Source organism: Diplotaxodon limnothrissa, linkage group LG5, assembly GCF_057381915.1.
Source record: "Diplotaxodon limnothrissa isolate DT_005_m linkage group LG5, D_limnothrissa_male_GT1.1, whole genome shotgun sequence".
In the NCBI taxonomy this organism is placed as follows: Eukaryota; Metazoa; Chordata; class Actinopteri; order Cichliformes; family Cichlidae; genus Diplotaxodon; species Diplotaxodon limnothrissa.
The window spans coordinates 16,387,261-16,405,828 of record NC_140600.1 but is presented as its reverse complement, the minus strand read 5'-3'; the positions used below and the strand labels follow the sequence as shown (position 1 = coordinate 16,405,828).

Sequence of the window (18,568 nt, the reverse complement as noted above, 5' to 3'; positions counted from 1 at the left end):
CTTATTAACATGAGCTAATCCAGGGGGTAAATGTTTTATATATGTTTTAATTGGTGTGTGGAAGTGTATACGCACTTCTATAAATGAGATGAGAAATAGGTTATCCCATATTTGGGAAATTCTTTCATTGCAACAGTTGAAATTCACAGGGCAAGAGGCGGGGTACAGCCAGAACAGGTAGCCAGTCTGTTACATGGCCAGTTGATCAATAATAATAATAATAATAATGATGATAATAATAATAATAATAATAATAATAATAATAATAATAATAATAATAATAATAATAATAATGTGTGGTCTTTCTGGAAGCTGAATAATTCGGTTAAGGATGTTGCTCTGTTGCCTGTCTAGTGAGTGGTGCAGAGGGTGGTTAAGGTTTTTCTGTGATTTTAGCTTCAAAAATATTCCGGGTTGCAGACAATAACAGAGCCAGCTTTCCTAAACAATTATACAGTCTATCCGTGTCACCAGCTCTGATGCTTCTCATCCCGCAGCAGCACGCTGTGCTCACCACAACTGAGTGAGAAAAAACTCCAAGATTTTGCTGCACACATTGAAGGATCTCAGCTTCCTTAGCAAAACAGAGCCTGAACAGTCTGTGTTGACTTTCCATTTGAGCTTTTTGTCAATGCAGGTGCCCAGGTACTTGTACTCCTCCACATTAACATCCTGTCCCACACGGGTCGTGTAACTGTCTGTTTCCTTCTTAAATTGATCACCATCTCTCTTCTGAGCTATTAACATTCAGAAACAGAGGATTCCTGTTAGACCACTCTACAAAACCGTCCACTAGCGCTCTGCAAACCTCGTCCTGCCCATCACTAATACATCCAACCACTGCAGAACTGTCAGAGTATTTCTGTAGGTGGCATGACCTGGAGTTGTGCTGAGAGTCTGAGGTGTACAAGGTGAACAGGAATGAAGACAGCACTGTCCCCTGTGGAGCTCCTGTACCGCATATCACCTGATCTCAAAGAGCACTGCACATTTTCACATACTGCAGCTGGTCTTTTTGGTTGTCAGTAATTCACGAGTTGTTGAATGTGTGCATTTACTGACATTTCCTGTAGTTTCTTTCTCAGCAGCAGCGGCTGAATCATGTTATATGCACTATGGAAATCAAAGAGGGTGATCTTCACCATGTCGCTCTCTGTAGTATGTAGATGACTGCAGATTTAATCTGTATTCAAACTGCAGAGGGTCAAGAGATGTCTTCACCCATGTCTTAGTTGGCAACTAGCCTGTAGTCATTGAGCTCTGAGGGTATCAACAGTGATTTGGTTGTAAAATCTGATTCTGGTCTTTTATCTAAGGATAAATGTAGTGGAGTACATAGTACTCAGTTCTCCTTCTAAATATAGTGTAGAAATATAAGGCTGCAAAATGAAATGTCCAAGGAAAGGAAGTAGTAGACTCAAAGAGGCTATTATTAGCGATGCACAGATTGTGAAATGTTTAAATTACTAGAAGGCCAAGAACCAATGCCAGTAACAAGATTTTATTTACTTATTTGTTTATTTATTTATTATTTCTTCCACTGTACTTCTTTTTAGATAGTACATAATTTGTTAAACACCCCGAAATCTGTCATAGCCAATCACAGTTGAGTGTTTGGCGCACATTCAAATTGAAGGATGACAAAAAAAAAGTCATAAACTGACAACATACATTTTATAAAAAGCCCTTTTCTCCTTGTATGTATACAGCCAGCAGAGGACGACAGAAAGACAGCGGCTCCTCCTGTGACTGACCAATGAGCTCCCAGAACACTGAACGAGTGGGCGGGACCGAACCGGACCAAACGCAAACATGGCGGCTCCCTTAGATGATGATATTGAGTCTAACAATCAGGACTTCTATTCACTGCTCAACGTTAGGAAAGAGGTAAGGTTAGCTTCGTGTTTATCAGTGATGTCCGACGTCAGCGGACTTTTTGCTGTGACCTCTGTGTTGGGTTTTAATGAGAAAGCCTTCTGCAGCCCGTGTGCTCTCATCCTCCAACCGAATAACGCTTCTCTCAGTCGGCACCATCGTCGTTAGAGGTTGAGACCGGTCGAACACCGCCAGGCTGTCTATCTACTTTACATGGAAGTAGGCGCTGGCAGAAATGCTACGATCGTCTTGAAGAACATCCTCTGAAATCTGAGTTTTCCTAAAAACTGGGGCGAATATGAGCTGTGTGGATTGTAGTTGCTCATCTAAGTAACATTAGATAGCATTAGGTACACAGGGGCAGACTCCTTAGCTTAACGCGTAGTGCATTATTACGCTTTTTGTTAATGGCTTTTTAATGTAAACGCCTGCTGACTGTTTTTCACTCTTGAATTTGGACGCACTAATGCAGCAGTGGTGTTTCAGCTCTCAATTAACTGATTAGTCAGTTAATTGATTGAACAGACATTAATTCAGGAGGCTGTGGCAATTATTTTCAGGCAAAAATACCCAACAGTTGCTGTTTTAATCAGTTTAATTAGTCAGCCATTCTCAGGGGTGACTCTTGTCCTGTCTCCTGCCACAGGCCACAGCTGAGGAGCTAAAGGCATCATATCGGAGGCTATGTATGCTCTACCATCCAGACAAACACAGAGACCCAGAGCTGAAAAGACAAGCTGAGCAACTTTTCAACCAGGTTCACCAAGCTTATGAAGGTGAGGAATCTCATAGTTGTAAGGCATTTAGTAGGTATAGTTGAACTTGTGAAATGAATTGTCTGTCTTCGGGATCTGCTTTCCCTCTGCTCAGTGCTGAGTGATGCTCATTCCAGAGCTATCTATGACATCTTTGGGAAGAAAGGGCTGGAGGTGGAAGGCTGGGAGGTATGTTTCCAAACATAATCTACTTTTCTTGCATTTGAGTGGTTTTTCGCTGCTACGTGCTGTGTCTGCGTCACCTGCACTTTGTGATTCTGTGTAGGTGGTGGAGAGGAAGAGGACACCGGCAGAAATTCGAGAGGAATATGAAAGGCTACAGAGAGAGAGAGAGGAGAGGAGACTGCAGCAAAGAACAAACCCTAAGGTTTGCAGCATCATAACAGCACGAAACAGCCCTGTTTCCACGTTCATTGCATTATGTCTCCCACTCTTTTCCTTTTTTCTTAATTAATCCTGTCAATCTGTTTGTCACGGCATCATTATTCAGGGCACCATCAGCGTTGGTGTGGATGCAACGGACCTGTTTGACCGCTATGATGAAGACTTTGAAGAGATGCCAGGAGGAGGCTTTCCTCATATTGAAATCAACAAGATGCATATTTCTCAGTCTATAGAGGTACAACAAACATTCACTTAGCCATTACCGTCCACCCACGTGCTAGCCTGAGCCAAGATCACATCGGTATTCTGTGCTGTCTGTCTTTTTGCAGGCTCCTTTGACGAACTCTGACACAGCAGTGCTGTCTGGTTCGCTCTCCACGCATAATGGGAACGGAGGAGGAAACATTAACATGACCGTGCGCAGGGTTATGTCAGCCAAGGGCTGGGGGGAGGTACGCACAAGCAGACACATTTACAGAGAGAAGCACATTAACGTTTTGTTTTAATGAGTAGGAACTTGTCCATCCATCTCATTATACCTCTGAGGAAGTCTGTGTGTCTATCCAGGTGTTTGGGCACATTGTCTCAGGAATGCTTTAAAGGAATTTTTTAAAAATGTAGCACAGATGTCCACCTGGATTTGAGGAGAATCTGGGTAGAATGTGGTGGCCAATGATCAAGGTCATTGTGACCTTAAATACATGCACCTTTAAGCTGAAGTGATTGTACAGATCTTCCTTGGTTGAAGACCAAATGGAAACTTTGATGTAACTTGCACTTTAACTAGTTGGGAATCATACACCTGCAAGCTGGTAATTCTTGCAGACATGATGTATGTAATGCGTAAGGCGGTAGGTTCAGTTTTTGTAGCCTTCTACAATCTCTTCTTTCCGTGCACTTGCATCTGCATTTGTTGCAGGTGGAGTTTGGTGCGGGAGACATACTGGGACCTCTTATTGGGTTAAAGGTGTTTCGCAATGTCACACCACGGTGGTAAGACCCAACTTTTTGTCAATAATGCGTCAAACTGCAAAACTGCATTCTCCTTTCATATCTCCTTTCTGTATGATTTTTTTTTTTTCTGTTCAGTTTCATGACAGCCCAGTGCGGTTTACAGTTCTCACCTCGAGGTTTGCGACCGAGTTGTTCTCTGATGACAGCGCGGCACCTGGATCAGAACACCATGGGTTATCTTCAGTGGCGCTGGGGGCCCAACAGCGCCATGACTACCAGCCTTGTCCGAGACACCAAGAGCAGCCACTTTACTCTAGCTCTGCAGGTACATTCAAAGATAAGCATGCACACAAAGGCTGCAGCAGTACTACGTCATTACTTTTATTAATTTGATCATTTTTTTCCTTATTATTTCTATTCTTTATTGCTGTTCTCCTGGCTTTCCAACCTGCATTGTCCAGCTGGGCGTGCCACACTCCTACCTGATGATGAGCTACCAGTACAAGTTCCAGGATGAAGACCAGACCAAAGTTAAAGGATCTGTGAAGTATGTGTGTAAAAAGTGTCCTATACATGCAAAAAATAGTTTGCTGATATTGTGTTTGGGGTCATTGCCCAGTTGCATGTTTATGCTGTGTTTGGTTTTATTCAAACATACAATGAAAGTTATAGAAATATAATTTTACTTTTTCTTCTTGTTAGCATATTCAATATCATAACAATAGCTTATTCACAGAGCTAATACAGATTAAGACATGATCTGTAGTTGTTGCATTAATGGAGACATTATTTTAAAAGGTAATGTAACATTTAAAACATGCTGTTTTCTCACAACAGTGATCACCACTTATAGTAGCTCTAAAAGTCCAATTGTGGCCATGCTATTCTCTTTACTAGCTGCCTAGTTTCATTTATCTCCCTGTTCACTTTTGTATCCCCGTGTTTCTAGGACAGGCTGGTTTGGCACTGTGGTAGAATATGGAGCAGAGAGAAAGATCAGCCGACACAGTATACTGTCAGCCACTGTCAGCATTGGGGTCCCGCAGGGAGTTACACTCAAGATCAAGTACGGGCCATCTACAGTGTGGTCTCACTCTACTGTGTGTCTTTGCCTCACTGCATGATTATCTTATAAGAGTGTGCTTACATTTGGGCTTATGTAGGCTGGCACGTGCAAATCAAACATACCTGTTCCCAGTCCATCTGACTGATCAACTGCTGCCCAGCGCCGTCTTCTATGCCACTGTGGGACCTCTGCTGGTCTACATGGCCGTCCACAGGCTGATCGTTATCCCGTACACACAAGCACAGAAAGAAGAGTGAGTAAATGTCCTCTGCCTCAAACAGCATCTCACATTGTCCCAGCAGAAGAAACTCTTGGTTCCAGGCTTGTTCTCAAAAACTCGTAAATAAGAAAAGATAATTTTCTATTAATCATCACCTGGTTCTCCTCTACTTTTCTGTATTTGATCTATGTTTTTTTTTTTACACTTAATGAATAGCATGATGGCCAAACTTTACACATCAGATAAAGGTGATCAACTCTGCTGTAGGGGGGAAAAAAGAGCAGCATTTCTATTGCGGGTGTTGTTAATACTAGAGGGATTTCTTTCATGCTTACACTGTCATCACAGACGCCTCCAATGTGAATCCCAGCGGGTGATTGTTGTCTGTCTCTGTGCCTCTCAGAGAGCTGGAGCTGCAGAGGAAGAGCTCTGCCACAGACATCGCCAAGAAGAAGCAGGAGGCAGAGTCTGCTGTGAGTACTCGCATGCTGAAACACAGTTCTTTATTGTGTGTGGGGGATAATTGATCATTGTTTCTGAGTTCAGCTCTCCTCATTATGAACTCATGACTGAATCTCGCCAGAAAAGCTCGCTACAATCCTATCCTGATTTTGCTCTCTTTCTAACCCCCCTCTCCCCTCCTGCCTTCCCTATTTTTTTTCTCCCTCGGCTCCTCTGCAGGTTCTGCTGATGCAGGAGTCTGTGAGGAGAATCATAGAAGCAGAAGAATCCAAGATGGGTGAGAGTATATACACACACACGCACACACAATAAAATCATTGCACAGTGTGGAAAAACTGATATTTCTTTAAGTTTGTATCCACTCAAAACTTGGTAAGAATCCATATATTTGAAACACATGTCAAAGTAGCTGTCACACTACATAATGCACTGTAACTTTAGATCCTGTCTGTCTGACTCCCATAACGTCATTGCTGTGAAGCCAATCATGATGGACGTATATTACCTTTTAGGCTTGATCATCCTGAATGCTTGGTATGGGACGTTTGTGTCAGACACCAGCCAGAAGCAGGAGAAAGCCAAAGTCATCGATGTGACCGTGCCTCTACAGTGCCTCGTCAAAGACTCCAAACTCATCCTCACTGAGGCCTCTAAGGTGCGTCAAACCAAACGAAAGTTTCTTTCCGCATCTGATGTACATCTGCATGCATTTCTTTTAAACTGTTTCTCTGTGTGCAGTCAGGGTTGCCCGGTTTCTACGACCCTTGTGTAGGCGAAGAGAAGAGTCTAAAATTACTCTACCAGTTCAGGGGTGTCTTGCACCAAGTCATCTCTGCAGACACAGAGTCGCTACGGATACCCAAGCAATGTTAGTATGCGAGACTATTAAGAGTAACATTATTTACCATAGTATTCAACAGCACAGCATCTGCTTGCATCCGTGTTCAGATTACTAGTGTGTTTTTGTCTCATCAGCTCACAGAATTGAGTCCGAGTCCTAGAGGGCAGCGCTGTCGGAGTACGGCGAGGCAAACGGACTGTGTGAACAGAAGAACCCAAGAATGGAGGGGGTCACATCGAAAATAAGCTGGCCTCTCTCCTCTGGCCTTCTTCTGTTGTGACGTCAGCAAATCCGATAGTTCCTCCACTCGTGTTTTCCTGTGGGCCAGCAGAATTCAGTCAGCACTGACAAGGTGTTGCCCTTTGTGTCCCCACACCTGAGAGAGCTGCTCAAATACCTGCCTTCTGCAGGGGAGAAGACCCTACAACCCTACAGACCTACAACATAGATTTATATATGCACTACACAAGAGGGCCTGACACTCCCTAAATGATGAGCTAAAAGTGGGGGCTCTACTTTACCCCATATCATTGTAGTCTTTGTCCTATATGTGTATCACATTGATAGTTTTGATCTAATATTGGTATGGCATAGTCATTGCAATAATTCATGTAAATGTTTCTGGTCGCAGATCACGTCTCACTAACCCCGAGGCTAGCCACGACTGAGGAATGACTAAACTCGAGTTTTTTTTTTTTTTTTTAATTTCTCATCATCCGCTCAAAAAAAAATCATCCTAATTTATTTATGATTTTAGTGCCGCTATCTGCTGCTCACTGCGGTGCCGGTCGGCAGGTGTTAACTGGTGCTCTGAACTTGTATCTGTGAAGGCTGAGATGTAGAAGAAAGGGGAGGGCTTGCTCGGGGAGGGAACGCGGCAGTTGCCCTTTAATGGTAGAGTTCCAACTGAAGAGAGGGAGAGAAGCTCAAATTCCACATATTGATTTTTAATATCTATTCTAGACTGCAATTTAAAGGCAGAAATTCAGCTTGGATTTGATTTGCGTCAGTGTTTATTGATTGACTGTGTAGCTGCAGCCAAAACAGAATTTTCTATAAGGACTTTAAATACAGTGAAGGTTATAGTTTGTACTTCTCTGATGTATATCTGGAACAAATCCAGTGGTAGCAGTAAAATACTGGCATGGATTTGAAACATTTGGATTATTTTGTAATTGGTTGGATGCAAATTGGAGAAGATCAGCACTTTTGCCACATGTAGCTCATTTGCTGCTGATGTAATTTATTGAGCTTAACACGTTGGCTATGAAATCAAGCCCAGCTGCAGTCACAGATCAGATGATTCCCCCTTTACACTCCACAATTGCCATATCTGTAATAGGGCTGTGCATATGCAAGCCACTTTACAATCCACCTCTACCTTTCATGGTTTGTATTGATCTGAATTGATCATTCTTATACACTATATTGCCAAAAGTATTTGCTTGTCTGGCTTCACACACTTTTGAACAACCCGTTTTTAATCCACAGAATTTAATATGATGTCGGTCCACCCTTTGCAGCTATAACCGCTTCAACTCTTCTGGGAAGGCTTTCCACAAGGTTTAAGAGTGTGTTTATGGGAATTTGTACATTTGTGAGGTCAGACATGATGTTGGATGAAAAGGCCTGGCTCACAGTCTCCGCTCGAATTCATCCCAAGTGTTCCGTCAGGTTGAGGTCAGGACTCTGCGCAGGCCAGTCAAGTTCTTCCACACCAAACTTGCTCAACCGTGTCTTTATGGACCTTGCCCTCCCCTCCCCACACTGTTCCCACAGAGCCCTCCACCAAACTTTACACTTGGCTTGATGCAGTCAGACAAGTACTGTTTTCCTGGCAACTGCCAAACTCAGACTCGTCCAGTGGATTGCCACATATAGAAGCCTGATTCATCATTCCAGAGAACATGCCTCCACTGCTTTAGAGTCCAGTGGCAACATACTATACACCACTGCATCTGAAGGTTTGTATTGTACTTGGTGATGTAAGGTTTGGATGCAGTTGCTCTACCATGGAAACGCAATCTGTAAAGCTCTCTACACACTATTCTCTAGCTAATCTGAAGGTCGTGAAATTTGCAGATCTGTAGCGATTAACTCTGCGGAAAGTTGGCCGTCTCTGTGCACTACACACCTCAGCATCTACTGACCCTGATCTGTGATTTTTATGTAGCCTACCACTTTCTGGCCGAGTTACTGTCATTGCCAAATGCTTCCACTTTATTATAATAACAACTATGACAGTACCACGCTTGAATTCACTGAGCTTCTGAGAGCGACCTGTACTTTCACAAATGTTTGTAGAAGAAGTCTGTATGCCTAGGTGCTTGATTTTATACGCCTGTGGTCATGGAAGTGATTGGAACACCTAAATTCAATGATTTGAGTGGGTCAGTGAACACTTTTGGCAATATAGTTGTCAATAATATCTACTCTATTTTGTGTCGGGGTCCTTCTGCTGCTCTCTGAGGTGGAGAGACCGTAGAACAGAGGCACATGTTTCCATTGACTCTAGAGGTTTTGGGCAACTGAACCGTAGCCTCACCAAAACCACAAAGCTATATTGTCTAAATTAGGTGTTAGTGTTTTAGTTTGTCATATTTTAATTTAATACTATTCTCCCTGATGCTTTCATTGAAAACAAATCAGACTCACACTCATTTTAAGCGACACGCCACTCTATAGTTGCAGAGGGCTTGTATTACTATCGTTTAGATGATAAAAATAATATTTTTCTCCCTTATTCACAAAGCGTCGCCACTGCAGGTAGCACCACAAAGTTAATTTGGCAGATTTTCACACCACCTCAATTCCTCGGGGAATTCCGACACATTCCCCAAGGGATTTGTCTTCTCTTAGGACTGAACCCGGGATCTTTTGCTTGCAAGGCGAATGTGTTCTGAAGCCACTTTATGTGGTCATACATGCACTAATTCTCCTTGGCTGTTATTTGCTCCTCTTAATGGTGAGGGAAAGGCAAAATATCCTATGATACACTTAACTGTTGAGAAATTGGTAGGTGATGTAGCATAAAAGTCCCAAAGATTTTAAGATTAGTTGCACCCTGCTCCTGTTTATTTTGGTGTATTGAAAGGGAGAGCTGTTATACTGCTCTTTGGTTGGGATTACTCTTTCAGCGTCCATTTTGCACTAATTGTTTGTAGTATTTGTCTTATGTTGTTTTAAGTGTGATGTAAAGGTTTCTTGGTCAAGTCATCTGTCACCTCTGCTCTGGTGCCACCCTGAGGCCTGCAGAAAGAGTGCTCCCTGCTGTTACATTCCAACCCATCATCCAAACTGACTGGCCGTAGTATTTAAATGTTATGAATGGTTTCAGGAGCCCGTTTTTGTGTCCTGTAAAGACAATAAACATGATTAAAAGATGTTTGGCATTTGATTACACCCTCCAGAGTCACAGAATACACTGAAGTTTTATACCTCACCCCGCTAAAAAGAAAAAAAATCAAATTAAAATGGTAACTCTTTATTTACAGTAGTTTACAATAGTTTCACAGAAACAGTGTGCACCACAGAACAAACGCTTTCTCAGTAAGAGGATAGAACAACCCAGGTTCAGATTAAACAAGCTGTATCACAATGAGCTTCCCCCCCCCCCTCCAACATTAATTTACACTGTCTTTAAGACGCACACTCAAAATTATGAGCTTGTGTCTGAAGGAGTCTTCAGATTCTCTTCAAGACAAGCATGTCCTGAGAAACAGCAAAAGTGATTTTAGTTCTTCAAATGTCTTAAAAACATAACTTAGGCGACTGCTGGGTACAAACCAGTTAACCCACATTTGTAAATACCAGGAGAGTGCACAGATGAGTTTAATCGTTCAAACTCTTGGAAATTCTTGTTCTTTACACAAAAAACCCCCCAAACAAACATTCTTCGTCTGTTTTAGTCGTTCCCTGGTCAACTCTTTGATTCTGCATTATAAAACCCCATCACCGACAAGTATCCAAGAATCTGAGTCTAAAATCTGTCACTCTACAGTATGGCTTTTATGCATTTATTTATATATTTATATTTATGTATATATATATATATATATATATATATATGTTCAGAAACACACAAGTCCCAACAGCAGATGGCACATGAATAACAAAGCTTAAAGTTCTTTTAATCCAAATGGGAGCAAGTTTTCCATCAATGGTACTCCACATAGAACCGAATACTGCAATGCAAAAGTTAACGGGAGGCGATTACTCACTGAGATCTGACCTTCTGCTCTGACCTTCCAGAGACAAACCACCACTACCATGGTACTAGGGGTGCACCGATTTGAAAATTCAGAATCAATACAGAATAAAAATCTGACTTCCATTTTTTTTATGTTTATTATTATTATTATTATTATTATTATTATTATGCATTACTCACTTTGGGCCAGGATGACAAATGAATCGTTATAACAGGGGAAGAAGAAAAAAAAAATCTGTATGCTACATGTCAGACGGCAAGTGTAGACAACAGCCCCGATTCTCACAACGTTGTGCAGAGTTAAAAGTGTAAAAACAACTCAACAGGGCCAACATGGGCCAGTACCGGTGTGTTGCTGACACATCAGTGCATCCCTACTTGATGCTTTGCAAAAGACTTGAAACCCACTCCCCCCCCCAAAAAACAAAAAAAACATGGAGATTGGTTCAGACAACTCATAGCAGCAGATGCATCGCCAACACCCTTATTTAAACGCTTGCGTGCATAATTTCAACCGGAAATCTTCATTGAAAACTGAAGATTTCTGGTCTGACACCATTCCAGTTACAGATACCTTTTTTTCACCTGTCAGTACTGCAAACAGGACTGTGGTTCCCTTCTATAAATATATTTGTCTCTGAAAACTTAGTCAAGCGCATCAAGTGGTTAACTAAAATCATACTGACCAGATATAACAGGATATACTGAAAACCTGACTTTTGTCATTTGCCCAATTTTTCTTTTTTTCTAAACTGTTATATAACAATTTCTTTATTAGGAACAAATGTGGTCAGCGAAGAACACTGTTTAAACACGTTGAGAAACAAAGTGTGAAAGCTTCTGTGTATGGCTGAGTAACGTGTTGATTCAGAGGAATACCAGTGTCTGGAAGACAAGATCTTGGTTCAGCTGTATGAGCTAATGGCCTCAATGATATTCTTGAAAATGTCTTAAACAAGAAAAGCAGAACAACAAACTGATGATGCAGATGCAGACTCTAGCCTCTTATCCTACATCTTTGTTCTATTCGATTATACCTCAGCTTAATACTATAGCACCATCTGAAGCAATTGACACCAGCCTCAACTTGTTTTCCTGTTTTAAATGGTTAATTATGTAACATCAATAGAGGCATCATAGAGAAATTAAATCCAGTTTAACCAGATCAGAAAGACACACCCGTCTCTGAAAGAAAGGTTAGGTGGATTTTTTTTTTTTTTAAAGTGCAAACCATTTTTCCCACAAATCCCAGCATGCACCATAGTGGGTGGCAGTTGTGAGAATTCTCTCAATATGGCAGTTCAAAATGCTTCCAGTGTTCACGAGACACCAAGCCCCAAAAGTAGCGGTTTGTTGCTATGCTAATGTCATCTACAGACAGACATCCATTCAGTGATTGCCTTACGCGCAGAGTCTGTAGGAAGCAGAAACAAACCTTAGTAAATCTAAAATAGCACTCAAATTGTTCTCAAATGGGATAAGGGCTCGGGATAGGTCCACTAAAATGTTTGTAGAAAATATGGGTTCATGGTTGAACCTTGAAGGAGAGAGACTGAAGGGTGCAAGACCTGAATCTGAGGAGGAGGGGCCAGTCCAGTAGAGGGTTAAAGTAGGAGCGGTACGGGTCAGAGTTCAGGATGTGGCCTGGGGTCAGTCCAGCATGTGTTTGCGTGGGCCTACACGCGAGCGGTGGGAACGTCGAGTGTCTGGAGGTCCGTGTGTCTCTCGGCAGCTTTGGCACACGTATGTCTCTGGCACGTGACTCTTGCGGATCTTAGCGCATGACAGGTGGATCCAGGTGTTGCACTTGTTACATTCGATCATGGCGCGTCCCGCGAAAGGCTTCATGCAGAAACATGTCACCAGGTCCCACGAGTCATCATCTGAAAAGAAAGGAGACAGAATACACTGAGCTTCCACTTTATTCATTCATCAGTTTTTTAAAAACATTTAAGCATTTCTGACCCCAAAATCTCTTACCAGAGTCTACCATTATATCCTCATCCTCCCCTGAGCCATCTTCGTCTCGGAACACCACCTGCTTTCCCTGGCGGAACACCGTTCTGTTTCCTGAAAAGCCCTCCACCTTCTGTATCTTTACCACCCCTTCCTCAAGGTCTCGTCCGTCCCAGTATCGACGCTCTTCCTTGGGTTCCTCTTTGCAAGGGGACGGGCTAGGCACGCACTGGGGGTGGAGGGGAATGCTGATGTCATCTTCTGGCTCTTCTTTGATTGTTCGGCCGCCAAAGGAAAGCGGGCACTGCAGCTCTGGGACTGCTAAGTGAGCCCCACGTTCTTCAACAGACTGATGCTCCCTCTCCTTCCTCCTCTTCTTCTTCTTCAGCTTGTCAGCTTTCCTGCGATCATCTGGATGCAGGGTAGTGATTGTGTGCTGCAGAGGAGAAAATTTAATATCCATTTGAAAATTATAACAAAACTTTTACCTGGTCAGATTATATAAGGTTGATGATGTGACATACAGTGGGGCAAAAAAAGTATTTAGTCAGCCACCGATTGTGCAACTTCCCCCACCTAAAATGATGACAGAGGTCAGTAATTTGCACCAGAGGTACACTTCAACTGTGAGAGACAGAATGTGAAAAAAAAAAATCCATGAATCCACATGGTAGGATTTGTAAAGAATTTATTCGTAAATCAGGGTGGAAAATAAGTATTTGGTCAATAACAAAAATACAACTCAATACTTTGTAACATAACTGTTAGGGAAAATGTTCTAAAACACTTCTTCAGTAAAGACTCAGAGAAGAGAAACACACAGAACTTCTTGCTAGCAAGGGCAGCCTCCACTCTAAGAGACTCCAGTGAGAGAACTGCCCCGGTCTTTATTTATACTCCATTGAGCATATGTGTGTGTGTGTGTGTGTGTGGTGTGTGTGTGGTGTGTGTGTGTGGTGTGTGTGGTGTGTGTGTGTGGTGTGTGTGTTGATCAAAGGGTCATATAACATGAAAGCACAAAAGGTACATCCTTGATCATAAAGAGGGTAGTCTCCCCCACCCTAGATGGCACGGTGAGGAAGTCCAGCAGTTAAAGCACTTAGACTAAAACAGACATAGCTACGTTAAAACAATAAAACAAGGTACGACCTCTCCCACGCTCCCAGGATGTGGGGGTGAACCAAGCCTGCTAAAAATCACACATCCTGTCACTACCAAATAACTACAAACAGCATCCTACCATAAGCAAACTTATATCACTAAAAGATTATACTGACTACTAAATACAATTTTCCATTGACAATAACCTTTGTTGGCAATAACAGAGGTCAAACGTTTACTATAGGTCTTTACCAGGTTTGCACACACAGTAGCTGGTATTTTGGCCCATTCCTCCATGCAGATCTTCTCGAGAGCAGTGATGTTTTGGGGCTGTCGCCGAGCAACACGGACTTTCAACTCCCGCCACAGATTTTCTATGGGGTTGAGGTCTGGAGACTGGCTAGGCCACTCCAGGACTTTCAAATGCTTCTTACGGAGCCACTCCTTTGTTGCCCGGGCGGTGTGTTTTGGATCATTGTCATGTTGGAAGACCCAGCCTCGTTTCATCTTCAAAGTTCTCACTGATGGAAGGAGGTTTTGGCTCAAAATCTCACGATACATGGCCCCATTCATTCTGTCCTTAACACGGATCAGTCGTCCTGTCCCCTTGGCAGAAAAACAGCCCCATAGCATGATGTTTCCACCCCCATGCTTCACAGTAGGTATGGTGTTCTTGGGATGCAACTCAGTATTCTTCTTCCTCCAAACACGACGAGTTGAGTTTATACCAAAAAGTTCTACTTTGGTTTCATCTGACCACATGACATTCTCCCAATCCTCTGCTGTATCATCCATGTGCTCTCTGGCAAACTTCAGACGGGCCTGGACATGCACTGGCTTCAGCAGCGGAACACGTCTGGCACTGCGGGATTTGATTCCCTGCCGTTGTAGTGTGTTACTGATGGTGACCTTTGTTACTTTGGTCCCAGCTCTCTGCAGGTCATTCACCAGGTCCCCCCGTGTGGTTCTGGGATCTTTGCTCACCGTTCTCATGATCATTTTGACCCCACGGGATGAGATCTTGCGTGGAGCCCCAGATCGAGGGAGATTATCAGTGGTCTTGTATGTCTTCCATTTTCTGATGATTGCTCCCACTGTTGATTTTTTCACACCAAGCTGCTTGCCTATTGTAGATTCACTCTTCCCAGTCTGGTGCAGGTCTACAATACTTTTCCTGGTGTCCTTCGAAAGCTCTTTGGTCTTGGCCATGGCGGAGTTTGGAGTCTGACTGTTTGAGGCTGTGGACAGGTGTCTTTTATACAGATGATGAGTTCAAACAGGTGCCATTCATACAGGTAACGAGTGGGGGACAGAAAAGCTTCTTACAGAAGACGTTACAGGTCTGTGAGAGCCAGAGATTTTCCTTGTTTGAGGTGACCAAATACTTATTTTCCACCCTGATTTACGAATAAATTCTTTACAAATCCTACCATGTGGATTCATGGATTTTTTTTTTCACATTCTGTCTCTCACAGTTGAAGTGTACCTCTGGTGCAAATTACTGACCTCTGTCATCATTTTAAGTGGGGGAAGTTGCACAATCGGTGGCTGACTAAATACTTTTTTGCCCCACTGTAAATCCGTCTTACATCTTTCTTGGCGTGGCTGGACAGAATGGATCCTGGCTGTGGACGCTTCCTGCTCCTATCCTGGGGGCCCTTCAGGGGGCGTTGGGGGCAGGAAGATGCTGGTCCTGGGGTCCAGCCATCACTGTCAGCTGTGCTGCCTGTACTGTTCGGGGGGCTTGAGCTACTGCGCAGTGGAGAGTCCTAAAATAATAAATGGAAGTGCAGGGGTTAATTCACTAACATAAGGAGATGAAGTAGGCTACTAACAGGTAAAAAATTAATACATTTGCAATCACATGACCATAAAAATAAATCCCTGAAAGGAAAGCGAACAAGTCATCTGTTGATGGTGAAGAAAAGGAAACTAAGTCATCCAACGTTAGTTATGATAAAAGAAACTTCACATAAACCAGAGAGAGGGATGTCACATTTTATTTTGGTTTTACAGAAAATAGCACTAAAAACAATGCTCTACTTTAGTTGCAGCAGTGGAGAATAACAGAACATTTGATGCTATCAAGGGTGTGTGTCACTTTACAGGAACATCTCTACCACCTGGTGCTTCTTATCTAGTCTGAATAAAAAAACCAAACAACAACAACAACAAACCCCCCCCCCCCATTGCGTAACAAAAGATACACTGTTATCAAAGGATGCAGCTCTACATCCTTTGATAACAGGACATGGCTTCCATGTTCTAGACAGTGGAGGAGCATGTGTTAAAAAACAAAAAACAAACAAACTGTAATTAGACTAAAATGAATGTTTTCAACAAGTTAAATGCATATAAATGTGAATGAATGACCAGCATGAACAAGGCTACTTTCCATACAACCGATTCAGTTAACCTAGTACATAGTAACATCATAGATGGCTGTATGTGTGAGAGAATAAAAAAAAAAAAAAAGATATATATAAAAAAAAACCCGACAAGGGCAAAAGAGACCCATGTATTAAGCCAAGAGTCCATGTAAGTGCAAAAAGAAAAAAAGAAGATAAAGTTCTTAGTTGAGTATGTGTAAAACTAAAATAAACACAGGCAGAGAAACTATAAAGCCAAAAGAATCTGTTAAAGTAATCTCCCTGTCTGGCCATCTCCTTTTTGGTCCCCAAGATTAGCAGAAGACAATAAAGTCTCATGTCCGATTTAGCGAGTGAATAAAATTCAAGAAGATAATAATAATAAAAAAACAATAATGAGTGGCAGCAGTTGCATTAAGTCATATTATAACTGACAAATAGACCACAGGTTTAGATTACTTGAAGTTAATCCACAGTGGATATGCAAGATCATCTGTAACTGATCCAAATAATTTTGTCAAAGAGTAGCTCCGGTTTTAGAATAAAGCTCATGATTAAAACAGCCCCCCCCCCCCCCACACACACACACTCAGATAACCTCAGTGACAGGCTTTGGGTCTTGATTATTTATCATTTTTACAAACATTTTGATTCTGTGTAGATTTCACTTCTGCTGGTCAAGACTAAATATTTTCCTACTTTGTATGGTTGTTTGTTTACATGCGGAAATATAATGCAACTATGTATAACACAGGCGATGCTCCTGATTAAAACATTTAAGAGACACCGTTATAGCCCAACTAGACAGATGCTGATGTGAAGAAGAGTGCACAGCCACCGACCGCCTGGTTTTCTTACCTCTTGAGGGTATGGGATGTAACCGGCATATGCCAGAACAAAAGTGCAAAACTTGTTAAAATCCTCCACTGTCCTCCTCCTCCTGTACGGCGGACTGAAACCCTGAAACACAATCATGTTACTGAAGCATTAGCTGCAATAAACCTGCACTGCCAGATATGGCGTTGATATGAACGACGAGTGATCGCCACACATCCTCTATTGTACACGGTGGGAGAAACGGCGACTAACACAGGCAAAAGTTTGATTCACTACGCCCACGCACACACATATTTATCTATAGACATGAAAGTGAACCTTCCTGCCAACCCCCACCGACAAACCCAACTAAAAACGACAGCTAATGTTAGCTTGGTCGGCTAGCGGTAGACCGCAAATAACTCACTAGCTACTGCTAACCAGCTAGTGTCACTATAGTTCAATTAACGGACAAAACAACGAAGCCGCGCGGTAATACATATTACAGACTATCAAGGAATAACAAAGTGCAACAAAAGCATCATTGTCCGCCAGCTGTTACACTGCGAAAAATCCAGATGGCGTGAATATGATGGTTAGTCAGCTAGCTTTAATGTTAGCATGCTCCGTAATGATGATGGAATGTTTTATTCTCCATGAAGCATACAGTAAGGCTAACTCGCAGGTTTCGTGAAGTACCGTTTAAAGTGGCATTAATGACTCATTTTCATGCGACATGTAAAGTTTTATTTATAGAAAGCTGACAGCTTGTTCTAATACCGCGGGAATGTTTGGTGTGTATAACTTGTCAAATTTTTCCACTGGCTAATATTATATGTCAACATTAGCAGCAGCAAGCTAACGCTAACTAATCAGCAGCTGCTAGTCACAGTGACAACCTCAAATAAGTTGACATTTGCTAACGTCGCTAGCCGTGACTGCAAACTACTCACTGTCAAACAATTATATAAAACACTCACCTCCGACTGAAATGCATGGGATGTCGATGGGTTTATGTCACCCATCTTTACCGAGTAGCCGACAACCTGACGGCTTTGGCGATAACCTGGCAGACTGTCGAAGCTGGCAATCCGATGGGACCGTAAACACTGAAGTTATTTAGCTTTTGCTTGCTAGACAGCTAACGGTAACGTTACCTATGCTAAAAGCTCGAAGCAACAGTGTTAACTCAGTTTGCCACAAGCAGCAACGATAACACTACTTGGACTCGCCTACAAACGCTAGTCCTATCCGCTCAAAGTTATAAAATGTAATCGCCGACTATCAGCAAACGTTACTATTGTATTTCCATCGAGCTGTCCGGCAATTTCTCCGTTTGATCCAGTTAACAGAGTGCTGAGGAGGGTGGGGGAACGGTACACTTCGGCTGTCACCAGCTGCCTGCCCCTTGCTGCTTCTTTTTCTTCTTCTACTCATTCAAAGTTATTTATTTAAGGGAACGACGTTGTGGATTGGCGCCATCTTTGGTCAGTAGTGTGAAGGGATAAAAGCAGGCCTGCTTTAAAGGTCTCCTACAT

At 42.5% G+C, this 18,568-nt stretch overlaps 2 protein-coding genes across 2 annotated transcripts; one reads left to right on the top strand and one right to left on the bottom strand.

Annotated features, from left to right (window-relative positions):
* The first annotated feature begins 1,812 nt into the window (after window positions 1–1,812).
* On the top strand, window positions 1,813–6,738 carry dnajc11b (DnaJ (Hsp40) homolog, subfamily C, member 11b). Its single transcript, XM_085353951.1, has 16 exons — window positions 1,813–1,887; window positions 2,522–2,651; window positions 2,746–2,819; window positions 2,917–3,018; window positions 3,142–3,270; window positions 3,365–3,487; window positions 3,955–4,028; window positions 4,125–4,314; window positions 4,451–4,536; window positions 4,939–5,055; window positions 5,153–5,308; window positions 5,679–5,748; window positions 5,957–6,014; window positions 6,250–6,392; window positions 6,476–6,605; window positions 6,713–6,738. The coding sequence occupies exons 1-16, from the start codon at window positions 1,813–1,815 to the stop codon at window positions 6,736–6,738; spliced, it is 1,683 nt and encodes a 560-aa protein (XP_085210077.1).
* A 4,845-nt stretch (window positions 6,739–11,583) lies between these two features.
* phf13 (PHD finger protein 13) lies at window positions 11,584–18,432 on the bottom strand. Its single transcript, XM_085353950.1, has 5 exons — window positions 18,011–18,432; window positions 17,073–17,174; window positions 15,435–15,614; window positions 12,769–13,180; window positions 11,584–12,671 (listed from the first exon to the last, which is right to left on the bottom strand). Exons 1-5 carry the CDS (start codon window positions 18,053–18,055, stop codon window positions 12,439–12,441), a joined length of 972 nt encoding a protein of 323 aa, XP_085210076.1. The 5' UTR covers window positions 18,056–18,432; the 3' UTR covers window positions 11,584–12,438.
* Window positions 18,433–18,568: the final 136 nt, after the last annotated feature.